Consider the following 19810-nt stretch of genomic DNA (forward strand, 5'->3'; position numbering starts at 1 on the left):
CAGCAGTCAGAGCTTCCTCTTGCAGAATGTAAGTGAACTTGGAGTATATGCCCTACTCCTTTACAACTTCTGTGATAAATAAAGCTTTGAGGAAGAAAAAAAGTGCTAAAATAGCTTTAAAACAACTTTCCAGTCTCATCAGGTGTGTGCAGTCTTCAATTATTTTATTTTCAAATATGTAACTTTGCATTTCACTGGCCAGTCACAATCAGGATTCCTTGACATTCATTTATCTCTAGTTTAGAGTACTTTTTTGGCATTTTAAATCAAAGTACTCCTCAAGCATTAATTAATACTGTTTCTTCTTTCACTTGTGTGATGCTGGTAAATGTTTGAACTGGGTAAACACCATGAAAAACTTCAGTCTGTTCATTTACATTTTTTAATAAACTGCTTTGCTCATGTCACTTTTATGTTTGCATTGCACAAACAGTGAGTGATTGAGTTTTAAAAATGATCAGAGGAATGGAACTTCAATTTTGAAGGGAAGTAACCATCTGCTCACTGCTGGGGGAGTTAGAGGGGTCTGGTGAGGTCTTGGGTGATTTATGGGTGCTGTGGTTTGAGAAGTGCTGCAGGCGCCGTTGGATGCTGCTGGTTGTGGGGTATTATGGGGTACCCCTTCTACCTCATTAATGGGAAAGGAGCTATTGGAAAACTTTGTCCTGTGAAATACAATGACCTCAGATTCCAGAGAAATTTTCCAATAGCAGAGCAGGTGAAGAAGTAGACTAAATTGCATATAATAACTGGAAATTCAGAAGGCATTTTTATGGGCAGATTACAGAAGCTGGTCCCATCCCATTAGTCATCTATTGGACTTACTTTAGAGAGAGCAATTAATGAAAAAGAAAAAATTCTCAAGATTTATTTTGGGACTTATTTTTTGTGATGTGAATGGTTTCTATTTTCTCATGTGAGATCTGTAGCACAAGAATTAAATTCATTTTGCAGAATTGTATTTGTTAATGGTATTAGTGTAAATGGCAATTGATGCTATCATGAATAAAGTTAATTCAGAATAAAATGAACTATCCTAATCCATAGGTAAGTAATACCTACAATGAAGGGCGAGATAGCAAAGCCTTCCTCTGGAAACCAGAGGTAACCACAGTTACCGGTTTTAGCTATCCAGGGATCTATAACATAATTATTTTCATTGTGGGCTTTTATTTTCCCTGAAGTGATCTAAAAAGCTGGTTTATTGGTAATGCCAAATTTCACTCTTTTATTTGAAGAGAGAATATCAATGTAGGGCTGTTCTTGCCTTTGTCTGGAGAGTTGAGTATATACCTTTTCTGTGGCTTTCATTCCAGAGAACAGCAAAGTTTTACATATATATATATTTATATGTGTGTGTATATATATGTGAGATGTCTTGTATGTGCCTCATCATAAAGCTTTTATGTAAATAAGAGTAGAATGCAGAATTGAGCACTTGTGTTTTTAAAATACATGTTTGCAGATGTTTGACAGCTGTTTCTAAGGTCAGAGTATGAAATGCTTTGTTAGTGTTTGCTGCAAAGACCCAATTAAACTAAACATAAACCTAAGCTTTACATCTTTCCCTTCTTTCCTTAAGCTGCTTGGAAATGCAGTGGAACTCTGAAATTTTTTCCTACTAGTCTCTATTTTTGTCTGTAGTATTTGTTTTTACTGGCAAGAAGTAAAAATAAAAGCAGTTGGCTATTCTCTGGTATATATTTTCTGGTTTGACAGAAAAACCTTTGTTCCATTAGGTTGAGCTTGTAATATTCATAGTCACAAAAACCTTTGTCTAATGAGTTGCCTGTAGGGAAAAAGTCAAATCTGATTTCTTGCAGTGAAGTATGTTGGCTAACATGCTTCTGCTCCAGCTTGATGGCAGAAAAGGTTCTGTCAGAGGGAATCTGAACTTCCTCTGACAGCTCCAAAAGCATTGTGGTTTTAAGAGGAGATGGACTTACTTCAGTTTTGTTTCTGATGTTCTGGCTACATATGGAAATGCAGAGGAAGCAATGGTCCTGAGGGTTTTACTCTCGGTAAATCATCTGAATTTAGATTGTTTGCATTCTGAAGTTCTTGGATTCTGATGCTGAGATAAGGAATACCATGACTCTTCTGTAATGTAGGAGATGATTATTTTTTTGTAATCTGTTAGCCTATGAATGGTAAAATTTGGACTTATTTACTCTGGCAAAGGGGGATGAGAGACTTGAGGAGAAAAATTCTCCACTCAGCAGTAACGTTTCTAAAACTAGAGCTGGTGATGAGGTAATTGGAACTCCTGCAGTGTTTTATAATCAGCCTGTAAGCTGGATTTCTGATGCTGGTTTCATATTTAAATATGCTTAACCATAATAAATAATATGTATTTATAATCTTACCTTGTAATTGAATGGCTAAAGATAATTTATTTTTTTTATTATTATAAGATTATCTGTTGTATTGTAGCCATTGAAAGGGCAACATTGTTAAGGGCTGTTCATCCTTTTTCCAGTGTTCAGGGACATCTTAAGACTCAGCCTGGCCTTGGGATGAGAAGAGTCAGTCTGCATGTGACAGTGTCTCCTTAGTGACCAGAGCTGTGCAGAGTCACTCCTGTAGTGACTGCCTTGGCACAAACACAGCAGGTTAGTTTTGTGGAAGCACTGAACATTCTGGATGTGCAGTGATTGCTGTGCTGAGGCTCTGGAGGAAACTTCACCAGGGGTGAGGCCTAGGCCAAGAGTGCCCCCAGGGGGAAGAAGGGCTGCCTGTGGCTTGTGTGGGGGCAGTGTGGACATACTGCTCTGACTCCAGCTGGATCCTGAATGTGGGGATGCTGTGCTGAGGTGGTCTGCTAGATAAAATTGTTTGCACATTTTAAATGGCATTTTTGCTGTTCCTGATGCTTTGACTGTGGCAAATTTTACCCTTCATTTGTAGCATGTATAAAAAGCCCTTGAACTTTGTCATGCCTTACGTGTGCTGCCCTATAGTAGTGCTGTGAACAGTTCAGACACAGTAATGTTGTGAGAAGTGAGTCATTCTGTCTAGCTTCAGCCATGGATTTGTTCTCATCCTGATGGTAAAGCCACCTGCTTCTGAGTTTTCCTTTCTACTGTACTAATGTGATTAGAAATTTGATCATATGGTTGCTTTCAGTTTATGCAAAATGTAACTCAGCTACTTTATCTTTACTACTGGGATAATAATTACATATCATGGCCTACAAAAGGTAGTATGAGAAGAAATAAAGAAAGTTTATTCAAATCATATTCTGGTTTTGAATGGTTTTTAATTACCTACTGTTTGATCCTTGATGTGTGTAGTACCACTTAGATCATTTTGCTCTAGAAATTTTGCTTTAATTTCCTGAGTAATTCTGTCAGACCATGTTGGTGCACTCTACAATTTTGTACAAGTATGATCTCTGTCGCATGCAACCAAAGTGCCCAGCTGAAAAATTTAAACTGAAAGTTACAAAATACTATTGTACACTTTCTGTATCATAAAGTAATGATTGATCAGGGAAGAGAGGGAAAGGAAAAGATGAATAAAGCTACATTTTTGATAATGTAGGATTTTTTTTAGGCTCATATGGAGGTTTAACTAATGCTAGTGTATGGGTTAGTTGAACCTTTGAAATCTTGTCAGATAGTGCTGTTAATGAATCAACCAGTCTCTCTGTTCCTTCTTAGCTGGTTGCTTTCTTCAGCCAGCACAGCCAGTAGTGTAGCAGCACAGTGAACTCAGAGCTGCTCCAGTTTGAATTAGTTTTATTTGGAGGAGATGCTTCTCTGCGTTGAAGTGTAGGGCTGATAGGGTTTAACAGCAGTTTCAGTTTTGTTTTTGCATTTAGGTAGACGTAGTTAAAAAATGAAAATGAAGAATATGTGTGAGCCATTAGAAAACTAAGTGTACATTGATTCTGTTGCCTTGAATTTAGTTAAATGTTTTTCAATAAACATGGAACTCTGCAGTGGAGTTGAAACTAAGTAGATAGTGATTTTGGAGCAGAGGTATGGGAGGGTTATCCCTGAGAAATGGGTCTGAAAGGCTTGGGGAGGTTCCCATCTGTTCTCAGTGAGTTTTAGGTGAACTGTTTTTTTTCTTGCTCTCTGGAACTGATTAGAAGCCATTGTAAATTCACTGATGTTCCTTTTTCTTTAGGATGTGGGTCAGCATCATCTGAAAGAGTTACTATCTAAAACATATGGGTTAAATTATAAAAGTTTATGTTCTTCTGGCTTCCTGTGTTTGTGTTCTGTTTATATGTTGTTAAGGTTGGTGTCCAGCTGCCTCCCTGCAGTTTGAAAGTGAGCTTGGGCCAGATGTAAGCAGACAGATCAGGACCTGGTGAGAAGGTCACAATGCTATCACAATAATTGCTTAGGCTTCCTTTTTTGAAAATCATAATTTAGGATTTTTGATGAATATTGTGTAACATGAAGCAGAACTTAATTTTCCTCTTAGATGATAACTGCTTGAAGCAATTTATGTTGTATGTTTAGAAGCTGTGCTTAAACAGCTTCCTGGGCAGTGAAGAGCATAATTTTCAAATCAGTTGAAATTTCAGATTTTTTGTGATACCTAAAGTCCCAGCCTTTATGTAGTTTCTTTTCTATGTATGCAGATTCTTATCCATGTATTAGTATTTGTATTGTTTGTGCTGCCTTCTTAAAGGGTTAAAATCATATTTGTTTCACCAGAATATCTCACTACTTTTCCTAATAGCATTATACTATTCGAGTTGTCTTTCTTTTCCTGTCAGATGCTGGTATTTGAAAAAAAAAAACCCCGTAATATGGAGTTGTGATTCATACAACTGCAGATGTTGCTTGGAAGGGACATCTGGAGGGAGGTCATCTTAGTCCAGCCTCCCACTCAGAGCAAGACTATTGCCAGCACTAGTTTAGGTCAGTTACAGCTTTTAGCATTTAAAATCTTCTAGGATAGACTCCACCTCTCTGTATACACTTCCTGGTGTCCAGCCTGACCTGCAAAGCCAATGTAACTGGGGAGAATTTGGTTCTGTCACCTCTGCCACTTCCATCTAGTAGCTTTAGGCTCTATGAGATTGGCCCTTGGCCCCCCCTCTCTGCCAGACTGAGCAGGCCCATTGCCCTCACCATCCCTTATCAGGCCACATGCTTTAGATCCCTGAGCATCTTAAGAGCCCCTTGCTGGTCAGTCTCCAGATGTGCCATAGCTCTAAGGTTGAGCCCCAAAACCAGTCCCTGGTTTGTAATGGCAGTGCAGGAGTTAATTTTCTTCACTGCTGGATGAACCTTTCCTGTATACAAGTAAAGGTGTTCTTCTGCTCACAATCAATGTCTGTACCACCTATGAGTAGTCTGATTAGCTTTAATTATTTTCTAGATAGGGAGTCAGGATGATGGGATCATTAAGGGTGGTCCAAGGATCTCAGCAGCTGGAAAAGCAGAAGAGAAAGGGGTGAATGTCATCCGTGTTGTACTTGTGATAGAGATCTGCAAAATCTGTAAGAAGCAGGAAGCAGTGACCTTTGTCCGTAGAAAACATCTACCTTTGGAACTGGTGTGAGATGTGGGAAAACACATCTAATATTCAGAACGTGGAGCAGGATTTTATTCTCAGATCATTTGAATTTCACTGGTGAGTGGAAAGCACACCAACGCAGGAGAAAGCAGTACAAGGTGATAGCTCTTCTCAGTCCCTTGAGGCCTAAAGCCCAAGTGTACTGGATGAAAGGGATGGCAGTAACTGAGTGTCTGCTCATCAAAGGTGACTCAGTAATTGAAAGAACAGGAATTTGAGTACTATGGCCCTTCAAAATGGCCTGAACTGGCAACTTATAATCATTGTGTGAGTTTGTTAAGGCTTTTTGTTTTAGTTAGGTTTTTTTCACTAAAATACAACAGTTTTGTATTTTAGTAAGGAGGGAGATAAATTAATTAATCTTTGGATTTCATCTTTCACATTAAATTTCTGTGACAGGCCATGAGGTCACAAATGGAACTACTTCTAATTTGGGGGCAGTTTGTATTCAATGAGAAATACACAGTCCTTAAACCACTTGCTTCAGCAACTGTTCTATGGGATTGAAGGTAAAATACTCTAAATAGCTGTGTTCTTTTACTTAGTGCTCAACTGCACACATAGATTAATTTTGAAAATCTGGACAAGGAACTTATTAGTACAGTCTTAATTTAAAACTTCAGGAGGGACTTGGTTTCAGTTTTCTTTTGGGGTCAACACAAACCTCTGGTGAAGGGTGCACCATGAAGAATAATCAGGCAGGTGGACTGGAAGAGCAGGATTGACCCACCTGTGTGCTGAATATGGTGAATGAAGGTTTGTCTTGAGGAATAAAATACAACTGCAGGGATTTCCAGCAGCACTGTGGCACTGGCACAGGGCTCAGTTCAAATGGAAACTTGGAATTGAAATACACATTTTCAGTCTTCTCTGTCCCTAAGTACATCTGCCCACGGGATCTGTCCTGAAGCCAGTCAGCTGTGACTGACCAATTGGTTCATGGGGTAAAAAATTCATGGTATGTTATGATGTTTAAATTGAAGTGCTGCTGAGGGGAAATGGTGTTTAGTTAATTTAACCTTTTTAATCTTTATCTTTTTTCCCCAGAGGTATGGAGAACTTGGTAGCTGGCTCCAATCTTCCTCCACTCTTTACAGATGAGGATGTATCTAAGGAAGGTAGTGAAATTAATGTAACTGGGTAAGCAAGTCCTTTTTCACCTTCTGCTGGTAGATACTATCTCTGCACTTGTAAGAGAAATTGTTTCAGTAGGAGGAAGGCATTCTAAGTAATTTTTAAAAAGAGAAATAAACCCAACAGAATTCAATCTTGTAACATTCCCTTGGCCTTGATAGAAGATCACATGCCTCAGTTTAGTAGAAACTAGAACTCTTCCAAACTGATGGAAGTGGGCACAAACTGTTCTTTTGTACCTCTTAGCTTTAAAAGGTAAATCCCTAGGATTTCAATCTTAAGACAAGTGACATGGTGGGGATAGAGAGAGAGGAAGTATTTGTTGGCCATAGTAGTCCCTGCTAAGTTAAAGATACACTGTTCATCAGTGATCTCTGAGACTGATCACTGAGACCAGTATCTCATTTTTGTCAGTCCAACTCTGCTTTTTCAAACTGCAACAATGGTCTCTTAAAATCACAATGCCAAGAGAAATCCAAAGGTTTCTTTTAAGAATACATGGAATTTTTGCTGTGTTTTTATAATTGAAGCTTCTTTTCTGTTTTGCAAAGCACCAAGCAATAAAATTCAGACTTTGCTGTCAGGTGAAGCCCTGTAAAAATGAATGTGAACACCTTCACTTCTAACGGATCTGAATTTGGATTTACTTATTGGGGACATCAAACTTGTTGGTGTCAAATTAGGTCCATGTTCAAATTAGGCTTGTATTTAGGAGGTATTACTGTTTTGGCTGAGCTTTCATCAGTGTCTGCTGCAAATGGCTGCATCATATGAAGTTTTTTGTGTAGGTGTAGTTTCAGGAGCTTCTCTGCTAAGGGGGAATGGAGAGGAAAACTGCAATACTCTTCAAACCCTAAGAGTGAGCTGTGTTGTTCTTATTCTTTTTGACGCATACCAAATATAATTAACTTATGGGAGGGTGTCTGCTTTGTTCCCTTGCTCCCTCTCTAATTGTCAGTAATATGAGCTCAATCTGGTGTCTCAAAGTCAGCCATGGATCTCTCCAGCCCTTGTGTATTTACCAGTAATTATGTCACAATTGCTGATTGTAGTGAGTAATGAAAATATGCTGTTCTCTCTGAAGACAGAGATTCCCATGGGCATTCAAATAACAATTCTGTTAATATGTATCAAATTTTTATAGCTGTATTCTACGTCAATAGGAGCAGTTATTTTGAATATTTAAAATTTGCCATAAACATGAGTAGCTTTAGACCAGAATAAAAGAGCAAAGGCGACTTGAAGCGTACTGGGCTGTAAGAGGAATTTTTATTAATGTAACTGGGTAAGGCCAAGTATTCTTTAGCCTCAAGAAGGGTTTAGAATCTGAGGCAAGTCCAAAAATCTCGTAGTAATTTGCTTACTGAGCACGGTGCTGAGAATGTCAGGAGGTTGTTGCCCCAAAATCTATGTTCATCACTGTCAGTCTACCTTCAGAAGTATTTCTGCACGCTTGCTCTTTTTTGCCTGCAGACATCTTGCCCTTTTTGGAGTAAGGTAGATTGATACAGCTCTTGCAGCAAAATTAAATAATGGAGCCTGCTGGGAGCTAGTCATGTTTGTATTTAAATACCCACGTGTATGAACAGGAGATTGTGTGGAACGAAGTTCAATCCAAGATCATAAGCAATCACAGACCTCTAAATGTATTTGTGAAGAAATACATTAAACACATCCAGATAGGTGGATCTCAGTTGCTGATGAAACTTTTAATTTCAAATTCCTTATGGTACTTTTGAGGAAGGGTAGATTTACACTCTCTGGTTTCTGATCCAAACATACACTTGCCTGCAAATTATTTGTGTAATCAAATGTTTCACTAAAAGTTAAACAAAATACCACATTTAAAATCAAACTGGGTCTGAAAGTCCATAGGAACTGTGGTAATTATAGTGGTTGCTTGGATGGAACAGCCAGTTTTTCAGAAGTCACTTTTAAATCCTGTTTCTTCTTGCTAGTGTGAGAATGAATATATTTGCAACATTTTTGCATGTTTTAGAAGATTAGGGAGGAAGTGATTTAGGAATGATGATTAAATTTTTTGTTCTCCATTTCTGTGCTTTTTCAGATTAGCTAATTCGGAGAGTTCATTCAGTGGTGGAACTTCACAGCCCGCGAGTAACCCAGATTTGGTGGAGGACTTGTCACAGGCTCAGCAGCAGCAAAATGAGTCTTCTAATACTGCTGAAACCACTGAGCAGAAGCCTGAGGAGGAGGTGAGATGAAATAATAGTAACTTTTCAATGAAGCAAAGACACTGAATTTTATCATTATATTGTCTTGCTTGCTTAGATTTTTTTTTTTTTAATAGGATCATAAATTTTTATCTGTTTTCCATTTTCATCTTCTGATTCTCTAATTTTCTCCTGTGTTGCACAGCTGCACACAGATAGCTGGCAGTTGGAACGTGCAGAGAACAGCACATGGGTCTCAGCTTAGACAGAGGGGCCCACAAGCTGATGCTGCATTCAGGACTGAATGTTCAACTGCCACAACTTACCTTCTCTCTTGTGAGCCAGCAAAGTGAGACCATTGTACTTTTCTGGTAGTAACTGATATCTTTAAAACCATTATGTTTTTACTGCTTTAGACTGTACTTTGTGTACCATCCAACACTGATTTTTGGTGACTAAATCATGAAGGACCTGGACTAGAAAGTGGTTTGGGGGTTTTCTGGTTTATTTGTTTTTTTGATAGATGTATCTGATACTCCTCCTTGTAGTTTGCTTTCAGCTATGAGGTCCTTTTTTAATTAAGTAATAAAATTCCAGGAGGGAAACAAAAAGTAACGTGATGGCAGGAACATGTTGATCTGGGGAAAGATTAGAAGTACTGAAAATAGTTGTATGTATATAGCACTAGAAAATAGTGTTGTCCAGAGATTGCTGCAGAAATAGTTTGAAGCCAAGAGGAGGAGTGATAATGATGTTATTCCTGTGAACTCACAGTGTGCCCCAGGCACATCTTACAGTATTCCCTGCTTTGGAGTTTTTGTTGCTCCATGAGAGGTGATTAGTGAGGAAGACAATCTACTGAACAGATGAGAGTAGAAAAGCCTGTATACTGTCTTTACACCCACATTTTGGGCACATTGTGTACAAAGGACAAAGATCTGGAAGGTGCAAAATAACTATCAAGTTTTAACTAATACACAAAATCTCTCCAGAACGCTATTAAAGTAAATGACTTGCAGGGGAGGGTATGTGAGGATGCGAATAACTAAAACAAAGCAAACAAGTAGTAAAACAATATTTGCAGTTGCATTGGTTGAGATGATCATGTTGTGGATTATCAGTCCCTGTGATTTTACAATCAGAAGTTGATGCAAATGTTATTTTGTTGTCCCTGTCAACTAGGAGAAACTGTAAGCTACTTTTCACACTGAGACTTGTTTGTCTTTGTTTAGACAAAAGTCAGGATAACTCTAAAATAGGTTTTGAAACCTGCATCCATGGAGAGGATTGCAGCCATGTGCTCCTGATGAAGTTGTTTATTCCTTCCAGAGGTGGTTATTTTCACTCAGTCTGAATTGTCTTCTGTTTTTGTTTTGCAGCAGCAAAGAACCAAACGAGGAGGCTGGGCCAAAGGGAGAAAGAGAAAGAAGCCCCTCAGGGACACCAATGCCCCCAAATCCCCCCTCACCGGGTACGTGCGGTTCATGAATGAGCGCAGGGAGCAGCTACGAGCAAAGAGGCCGGAAGTCCCTTTCCCAGAGATCACCAGGATGCTGGGCAATGAGTGGAGCAAACTGCCTCCTGAGGAGAAACGGGTACCATTGCACTTCCTTGTCCTTGCTGGATGTGATTGCTGTTACATGGGAATGTTGTTTAGTGAGGTGACACAGACTGAAATCGTGTTGAGGAGGATATTTCAAAATGAAGGGTACAAGTTCACATGATGAACCGTGGCAGGGCCATAGCATCTCCTCCAGGCGTGACTTGAGGAGACCTGTATCCTCTAGGTAATGCAAGAATACATTCAGAATGGGAGGAGTGCACTAATGAGATATCCCACAGTTCGTACGATCCATCTGGGTGTAACTGTGCTGTGCCAACTCAGATACATCTGAGACTTGGAAAGCCAAAGTCTTGGGATGTGATGTCTCCTAACTGGGAGTCCTGTGGCTTTCAGTACTATCTGATAAGTGAATGAAGCTCAAGGCCATGTTTGGGGTGTTTATTAGGGCCTTCTGGAGTGGACTTTGTTAATGACTTAATTGCTAATGGGTGTCTATCCACACCTGATTGCCAGTTGGAGATGACAAAAAAGCAGTTTTTAAATGACAGTGCAACTGAATCTCATATGAATTTAATCTTCATATTTGAACTTTGAAAAATACTTTTGAGGGTGTAATGAAAAATAAGATGAGACGAGAACCCAAGTTTTCCTTTTGTTGCTTCTTACTAAGCTTGCAGAATACAACGTTGAGAGATGATTTTAAATGACGCATAGGCACTGTGATTTAACCATAATGGAAAATACGTAGCAAGGCAAAGCAGGGGTAGTGAGAATGATGTTGCTTAGACAAAGTCAGGATTGCTCCTATGTAAGGTTGGAAATTTGTATCCATGGAGAAGGATGTGTTGCGGTGATGAAAATGTCTACTGGGAGAGAAGGGAAAAAGAGATCTGCCCCTCTGTACCCTGCACTTTAACATATTTCATTCACATCTCAGGCAGATTTTTAACCTAGGAAAAAGGAAATTGAGTTCAAATCTCTATTCTGTATGCTGCTTTTTAAATCCCTGGGAAATCTGTCCTTGAGTAAAGCTCTAAGTTTCTAACTCAGAGCAGGTCAAAGGAAGACTGCTGAGCCCTTTCAGCAGTACTTTGCTGGAGATGGAAAAATTAATTCTGTAAGAATTAATATCTTACAGACAAATAACATGTCCAGAAGCAATGTCAACTCAGCATCACCAAATTTGCACTCCAATCCAGAATGTTATCACTGTCATCAGCAGGGTCAAAACTGTGTTGCAAATGTATGGAAATCACAACTTACATGTGTTGTCATGATGACTTAAAGAAAATACCAGGTGACTAAGGTTTACAGATTTATTCTTACGTTCATTGAATTTTAAACTCATTTGGAGGAAAAATTGGGAAGGCAATTTCTTTTTAAAGGATCCCATTAGTAAGCATTGTGACCTTTCATGAAATGTTTTTCAGTTCATCAGTTCCCCTAAAGAATTCTCCAGCTAAGCTCATCGTGTCATACAGATGTGTGAAATACCTTCAGGCTAATAAAAAAAGGCTTCTATTAACCAAAATGCAGATAGATTGTATCAATTAAAAAAGGGTTTCTATTAACCAAAATGCAAATGGATCATATAAATTAAAACCAGGCTCTTTTATCTTCATGCTGCTCTTTGCAATAGCCATGATGTTTTGTTCACTTCTCAGATGTGCCAAGTGTGATGGTGCTTTTTGTCTGTGGGGCATGAATACAAGACTGTATTTGGAACTCCACTGTTACGGGTCTGAACCATAAAGCATCATCTGTTAAGATGTTATTAAGTGTTTGGCAGCACTTCATCCTGGCCACAGAACAGGAATTCTAAAGTGTTTGGTCTGTAATGTGTAGGTAACACTCAGTTGAGTGGAGTAGCTTAGTAGCAAGTTACTCCTAGGCCTAGCAAAAAAAAAAAAAGCAGAATAGTTATTATAAAAAATAAGACAATGGGACACCAGAGTACAGTAATTTTATCCAGCAATCTTGTGTCTTTGCATCTCATAGTTTCTTCACTCCTCTCCTGTTCGCATAGGTGAAATGGATCAGCACTTCATCTGACAAGTTTCCTCTCCAAAAGGGAGGAAACTCCCTGAAACTCTTGGACTTTTTTGTTTCAGCGATACCTTGATGAAGCAGACAGAGATAAGGAGCGTTACATGCGGGAGCTGGAGCAGTATCAGAAGACTGAAGCCTACAAAGTCTTTAGCAGGAAAGCACAGGACAGACAAAAAGGCAAATCACACAGACAAGGTATTGAATGGGACAAAAGTATGTGCCTAGCTAGAACAGTAGGAGATTCCCAGCCAGTCATGTAGCCTGACACTCACTTAAAGCCTTGAATTTAAGGGCTGGTTAAAAAGTGAGTGTGTTCTTTCTATGGCATTTACCTCAGGAAGTGTAAAGGAATTAGACTTATGTGAATTTAATTCTGTCTAGATTGTGATGGAGGACATGCTTTAAGAGTAAAGGTAGACACAGCTTCTCTGTGACTTCGTAGGAAAGCTGCATGGGTCTGTCTAGAACTGTTGTGTAATTAGGGTTGTGTAACTGCCTTAATTCTTTGGTTCATGTTTTCTTAAATTTTGTTTATTTTGAGAGACTTCTTGTTTGTTTTCTTTTTCAGATGGAGCAAGACAGACAGCTCATGATCATGAGGTAAACCTCTTAATTCTACATCTACATAAGTGGGTAGACTTTCAGGTGAAAAAAAACTTTTAGTGAAGTTAAAACCCAGTTTATCAGAACTTAAGTATGAATTCTTCCTCTTCTCAATGCAGGTTTTGAAAAGTTAGAAATGACTGAGCATTCTTACACTCATTGGTATAACAAAACTAAATTTGATAAGTCTTGGGCAGGTACAAATGACAGAAGAAATGGAGCATAGGATACACTTAAAACATAGATCTGTTTTGTAAGAACTTTCTCTTTTAAGAACTTAAAAATAGTGTAAGACCTCAATAAACCTGCTGAGTTAGCACCTTTAGGTGACTGTTTTCAGGTAATGATTTTTTGCAGTAACACAAGTGCTTGTGGCTTCCTTGAGAAGAAAACGGGTAAAGCAACCAAATAATAGGAAAATCTCTGACTTAAACCTCCTCCTGTCCTCCCTTACCCTCTGCATATGTAAATATTGGAAAAGAGTCATAATGTCTGGATATAGAGCTGATCAAATACAGCACAGGCATCTCACCACAAATCTTGAGTGTCCTAGCTGACTGTTGTTTCTCTCTCCTTGAAACGCCACTGCTTTCTCCAGTTGTATTACCTAGGGCCACAGAGCTTCTTTAATGGTTACCAATAAATTGCAAACAAAGAGCAATGAAAAAATTCTTGCTTTTACACAGCCACTTCACTTATAAGCAGTAGGGCTTTCTGAAAGATCTGTTTTTCTTTGAGAGGTTTTTTGCCTTGGGAAAGCAATCCAGTTGGCTTCTAATGTGTTCATTGCAATAGTGACAAGCCTGAGCACTGCTGAGAGGCAAATACTGGTCTTGAAGGAAAGTAAGTTTCACTTCCAGGAGAACATTTTGGTAACATGTGTTTTATATGCCTTTATTAACTCCTAAAGGAAGTGCTTGCAGTGAGAGTATCCTTCAGAAGTACATGGTCCCCAAGTTTTCTGATTCTACAGTCACTGAATCCAAGTTTGTCTTTAATTGTACAAAAACTGAGGGCTTCAAGGTCTAGGCTGACTGTCACCTGTCACTGTTACATAATGTTTAAGTTATACAGGTGGCAAACTACAATTTGGAGTCTTCCCTCTTATCCTTCTAATTGAAGCTATCATTGCTGATCTTTACATCATAAATGCAGTTAAAAACGAGTTCTCCTCACCCTGTGGGGCATTTAAGCTTCATCAGATACAGCTGAACATCAACCTGTCAGACATCCTACTCTGAACTGTGCCTATGACTACTGGTGTTTTCACCTTTATATTTATAAAATCCCACATGCTTATCACCTGATATGCTTTCACATCTTTTGTGCAGGAATGTCAATTATTATAATCCTGTATAGGTGGAGAATAAGCAGAAAAAACTTAGATTGCTTTTAGAAATGTTTGCTCAAGTTGTTACTGGAAATGAGGCTAAAACTTTTTGTCATCTTGCTGCCTTCTCTTGTCCTCACTGACTTCTGTTGCTGTGTTTGTGATTAGCAGGTACAAGCTGATGAAATTATTTCTTGAGAGAATATAAGAAAATAAGGTTAAAGAAAGATTTTTTTCTTTCCCTTGCTCCACTTAAGTGTTTATGATGTAGTTTCTGTGAGTTGGTGTTGAAGCTATTTTAAACATTGTGCATAGAATTGACCTCTAAAGAGTTTAGTGATGGGCAATTCAAATACTAATTATAATAAAAAATAGCTAAAGGATGAGAGAGAACTTTTAATAGATATTTCCTTGAAAAATATGCACACACTGTCCCCAGACTTATTTATGGGCATGAAATAGAACATTTTTCTTCCTTCAAAATTCTGGTTTCATAAATATGGCATATAGCAATATACACTGGAACTATTGTCATCAGCAGTGACTAAACCCCTGGATAATTGTTCTCTGTTGTTCTGTTATTGTTTATTTCCTCAAGCTGCTTGATTCCAAGTAGGTCTGGCATCATGCACTTGGTTACACTTGTTACTGGAAAGCTTTCAAAGGTTTGTGCACGCAGGTTGAGGAGAGCAGGGGTTGCCTCGTAGTACCTACTCTGAGAACATTTAATGGAGTGGTACATCTGTTATATCTGTTCCTTCCACTGTCTGCAGCCTGACCATGGCAGGAAGGGTGAGCTTTAACCCCAAAAAAATCTCAGCTATCTCATTACCTTACTTCACGAAGTCGCTAAGAACTTCAAGTCTGATTCGTTGCAGAATCTTCAAAGTTCAACCTCAGTTTTAATAACTAGATGAGATTGTTGACTCTTGAAGCATCTCAGTCTTATTTAAGGCAAATGTTAGAAACAATTTTGATTCTCTTTTGGTTTGAGGGATGACTAAATGATACATGAACTGAACAGACTGGGTCCTTTTCAATAGGAGGTAATCAAAGCCTTAGGAGTATAATCTTCAGTGAACCTCAGAGTGGCTTAAGTACTTCACAGTTCTCAAGAGGATCTTTTATGTGCTGGGTAATGTATTTTGTAATGGGAGAGTGCTGATGGTTTTAATGATCACTCTTCTGCTTAGCAGAATTTCTTGCGTTTTGGAAGCTGGTTATATCTAAAGCCTTAATATTTTTTGGTTTTGACCTGAAGAACCTGTATCCTAGGGCTGCAAAGAGAATAACTTCTCTTTGCAGTGCTATCTCCTCCACCATCTATTCTGAAGGAGCCAGTGATGATCCAAGCCAGTGGCTCCTTGCACTCAGGTAGTAATAGTGAGCATGAATTAGAATGTTTAAGATGAATATCCTGCAAGTGTTCTAACCAAGCTTCATAGCTGCCAACATTTCTTAGTGCACATTAATGTTGAGATCCTAGATTTTGTGGTGAAATTAATTCTTAGCCATCTAGGCAGTGTTCAGAGAAAAAAATGAATGCATTGTTCACACTTCTGTATATGACTTCTCTTTCTAAATATACTCTTGAGACATTTGCCCTGTAGCAGCACGTACAAAAACTTCAGTGAAAAGTTTGGGATCGTGAACCCCAAATAAACCCTACTATGCCTCACAAAGTGGGAAGAGTTGCGCTTCCCTCCAGCCTTGCCTGTTTCTCGTGTGTCTCCAGTTGATTCAGGCCTAGTGAAGTTTGAGTTCTCAGTAAATACAGAGCTCTTCAACTGTAATTGTGCCAGACAATAAAAGCCAGCTTATCTTTAAAAGCAATCAATGAACAATCTGTCTCCTGAGGGAAAGACAGAGTAGCTGTAGTTCCATGTAGTCTTGTCTGTCTTGGTTGAATGTCAGATGGCATTCAGGTCACCCCATGTACCCCTCTGTGTGGCAGACAGCACTGTGCTACTCTGAATTCAGGGGCCAGAATTCCCTTATCAGCTGTCAAACATTGAGGTTGTCTGCTGGAGGACAGTCATGTGTAACACTCCAATTCTGGATGATGAGTTCGTGGCACATTAGCAGCCATAATGTTTGAGGGTTGTGGAAAGCTTTTATTCTCTGCTGAGACTCTTTCCTACATAATTTTGTTTCTGTGTTGAGTTACAGGTTGGTTGTAGTTGCTACAGTTTATCAAACCAAATTTGTATTGGCTTTGTCCATAATGATTCAGCTGCTAGAACGAGCATTAATTCCTGTTGATTTAGAAGTGGTGACTGAAGTATAATAGGGTTTTTTTGCCGTGAGTGAAATCACTTTTTGTACAGTTTTTTTGATGAAGTTGTAGAGCATTTCCTGATTTAAAAGTGGTTTTTTGGTTTTTTGCTTTGGTGGTGAAAAGCCAAGACCCATGAAACTTACTGGGCATTTTGTTCACTCTGTCTACTGTTTGTTGATATTCCTGTAATGACTGTTTCAGAATGTGTCAGTTGGTTGATGGTGGAAAATATAAATGCATTCAGATAGTTTTTAAAACTGCATAATTCTCATGTATAATGCCATTAGGGTGAAAGAGTGTATTTTAGTATGTTGTATGTTATTTCTTAATGATGATATTTGATAAAACCTGTATCTTGAAAATCCAAGACACATCCTTTGGCCTTTCTTGGTAGGAGCTGGAAGTGTCTTTAATCCATACAGCTTTTAGCTGCCTCAGATTTTGGTCTCCTTGGCCTTTTATTCTCATGATCAAAACAGTTAAGTGAATTCCTGAAAACAAACTGTTTAGCTATGTTATTGCTCTTTCTGTTGTAGAAAGAAGCAGATACAAAGGAGAGATCTGTCTTTGATATTCCAATCTTCACAGAAGAGTTCTTGAATCATAGTAAAGGTAAGTTTAACTTCTGCAGGACCATTTCCTCCTTGCTTTTCCAAAGTTCTTGGCAAATGCTGTCCAGCTGAAGAGTCCTTGCACTCTCCCATCTCAGCTCAAGTAAAGACTTGGGTATAGTTTCTGCTATTACCTTACTCTATATACTCAATGGCTGACAGGCAGTTTTTCCTGGCATTGTCTTCCTGAATTAGCCTTTTTTGAGAGTGCTTCTGATGTTTATTCCAGCCAGTTCAAGCTGTGTCTACTGTTCTATAGGACTAAAAAATATCTAAGATGTATCCTGATGGTTTCAGGCTGGTAAGCAGTATTTTATTTCCCCCCATATGTGAAAGATTACACTGATATATTTTCTGTTACCGTTTGGTTTTCATATCTGTGTGTCTCAAGAGTTGAGTATTTTTTGCCAGATTTCTTGAAGACTTTCTTGACTGAACAGAATTTAGATTCAGATACTTTTCATGGTCAATAGAAAATTATTTTTGTAACTGGTGTCTTGTTTGCAGGATTCTTAGCACTGTTGCTAAACTGTCATTCTGATTGCATTTAAAATCAGTCTTGCAGTCTTCCTCCCAGATCAATTCCCCAGTTCACTTCCATTCTGATGCTTTGAAAGTTTTCTGATTTTCCTCTAGGAATTATCTCTATTTATAAAGTGCTACTGTAGGTGCTATTGTCACTCCATGATGTGATGCTTTTTATCTATAAATCACAACCGCACCATTTGTAATTATCAGCTGAGCACTCCAGACCGTTCTGCCTCATTGCCTACTGGTCCTAGAGATGTTTTTAGTAGTTTCTTGACTCTCTGGGAATGGGTTGATGTTCACAGCCCGTGAGGCGGAGCTGCGGCAGCTGCGCAAATCCAACATGGAGTTTGAGGAGAGGAACGCTGCCCTGCAGAAACACGTGGAGAGCATGCGCACGGCCGTGGAGAAGCTGGAGGTGGACGTGATCCAGGAGCGGAGCCGCAACACGGTGCTGCAGCAGCACCTGGAGACCCTGCGCCAGGCACTCACCAGCAGCTTCGCTGGAGTCCCACTGCCAGGTGAGACAGGGAAATTGAACTGCTCGTGTTGATGTGAAGATATGAGCTGAGAACACGTGGTCTGCTGTGTACTTCTGTGCTCTTGGCTGCTCCTGAGCTTTTGTTGCATGGGATAATGAAATACTTAAATGCATGCAGGGGAAAGTGTGGAGTCAGTGCTTTGTTTCAACATGACATTTATTTTCTTATTGCTCTTACTTTTCCTAATAAAGTGAGAGACATATTCAGTCCTGGCTCTCCTTCACTTGTTCTATGAAAATGTCACTAAATAGAATAGACAGGACTTGCAACTTCCTTGATTAAAATAAAAGCTTTGTCTGTATTGTCAACTGACAGGGAACCCACTTAGATTCTATGAATGCCCAGCTGAAAGAGTTTGTTATAATCAACTCTGAGACCCAAATCAAAGAGGACCTTGCTTCTTTAGTCCTGATATCCTTGGAACTACTCACTTTGTGAAGTTAGGAGGACATTGTTTAGTAGAATCTGTCACAAGAGGTGGTGCATAGAAAAACCACCTCCTGTAGCAGTTTGTGTGGTGGCACAAATTACTCTTAGCATAGCGTTAACTTTTTGGAATTGCTGTGGTCATCAAAATACCTTGTGGCTCATTTCACTGTGTTCACTGTAGGCAGTGGGGAAACCCCCACGATGGAAACTATTGATTCCTACATGAACAGACTGCACAGTATTATCCTGGCCAACCCACAGGAGAACGAGAACCTCATCGCCACAGTGCGAGACGTGGTGAACAGGCTGGAGCGTTAGTAATGGGGTAAGTGTTCTCTCCCAGGCTGCTCCGTGCCTCTGGCACCTGTTCTGGTGTGATTTCTGTGCTGATCACCATATTGTACAATCAAAAAGGTTTCTTCCTCAAAGCTGCAAGAGCAGGTTGTCTTAATGAAAATCAAATTGGGTTGAAAGTATTCCAGGGCATTAAAGGGCTCTGAAATTCCCTTTAGCTCCAATATCTTTATGTATTTGTATAAGGTGAGTAAGAGTTCTGACAGAATGGTAACAGGGTGACTAATTTAGAAGAAGGGTCCTTTCTTGAGTGAAGTAAATCTGAAGATTTCAGCAGTAATTGTAGAAACTGATGGCCACAGGGAAATTCTATTTGTCTCAGGAGGTTACAGGTGAACTCAATTCTGTTATAAACTGAAAATACCCTACCTCTGCTCTGTAGCACCTGTAGTCAAGCTGTTGTAATCGGGAAGGTTTACATGAAAATGAAACATTGAAATATGGTTTAAACTGTACATAGCATTTGCTGAGATTAATATTTATGTGGCTTGTGCATAGGTTATTATTGATCTCATGATTCTGTATTTTTGCTGCTTTTTAACAGCTTAGAAAACTGTAATAGAGAACAGAGTAGAAAAACAAATTAACAAAGAAGTAAATACCAGTCTTTCTGCATTACTGTGCTGCTTTGCATTTCCCACACCTCTCACTCCCCCACTTCCCCATGATGCAC

General features: G+C 39.1%; 1 protein-coding gene across 50 annotated transcripts in view; it reads left to right on the forward strand.

Moving 5' to 3' along the window:
* HMG20A (high mobility group 20A) overlaps positions 1-19810 on the forward strand; it is a 177249-nt gene that overhangs the window by 14806 nt on the left and 142633 nt on the right. For 20 of the 50 annotated variants that reach the window (XR_015275897.1, XR_015275893.1, XR_015275894.1 and 17 more), the window contains 9 exons: positions 2480-2612; positions 6589-6681; positions 8744-8891; positions 10229-10444; positions 12525-12657; positions 13031-13062; positions 17210-17285; positions 18118-18333; positions 18965-19108. Coding sequence is in view for 42 of the 50 variants with exons in the window: in XM_086849388.1 (XP_086705514.1) it covers positions 6593-6681; positions 8744-8891; positions 10229-10444; positions 12525-12657; positions 13031-13062; positions 17210-17285; positions 18118-18333; positions 18965-19101 (1047 nt within the window). In the remaining 8 variants the exon portion in view is untranslated. Of the gene's footprint in view, positions 1-2479; positions 2613-4735; positions 4881-5940; positions 6051-6588; positions 6682-8743; positions 8892-10228; positions 10445-12524; positions 12658-13030; positions 13063-17209; positions 17286-18117; positions 18334-18964; positions 19109-19810 lie in introns of those variants that run through there. The other 30 variants (XR_015275890.1, XR_015275891.1, XM_086849386.1 and 27 more) reach the window with 3 other exon arrangements.

The sequence above is a fragment of the Cyanistes caeruleus genome, chromosome 13 (assembly GCF_971803275.1).
Source record: "Cyanistes caeruleus chromosome 13, bCyaCae1.hap1.1, whole genome shotgun sequence".
In the NCBI taxonomy this organism is placed as follows: Eukaryota; Metazoa; Chordata; class Aves; order Passeriformes; family Paridae; genus Cyanistes; species Cyanistes caeruleus.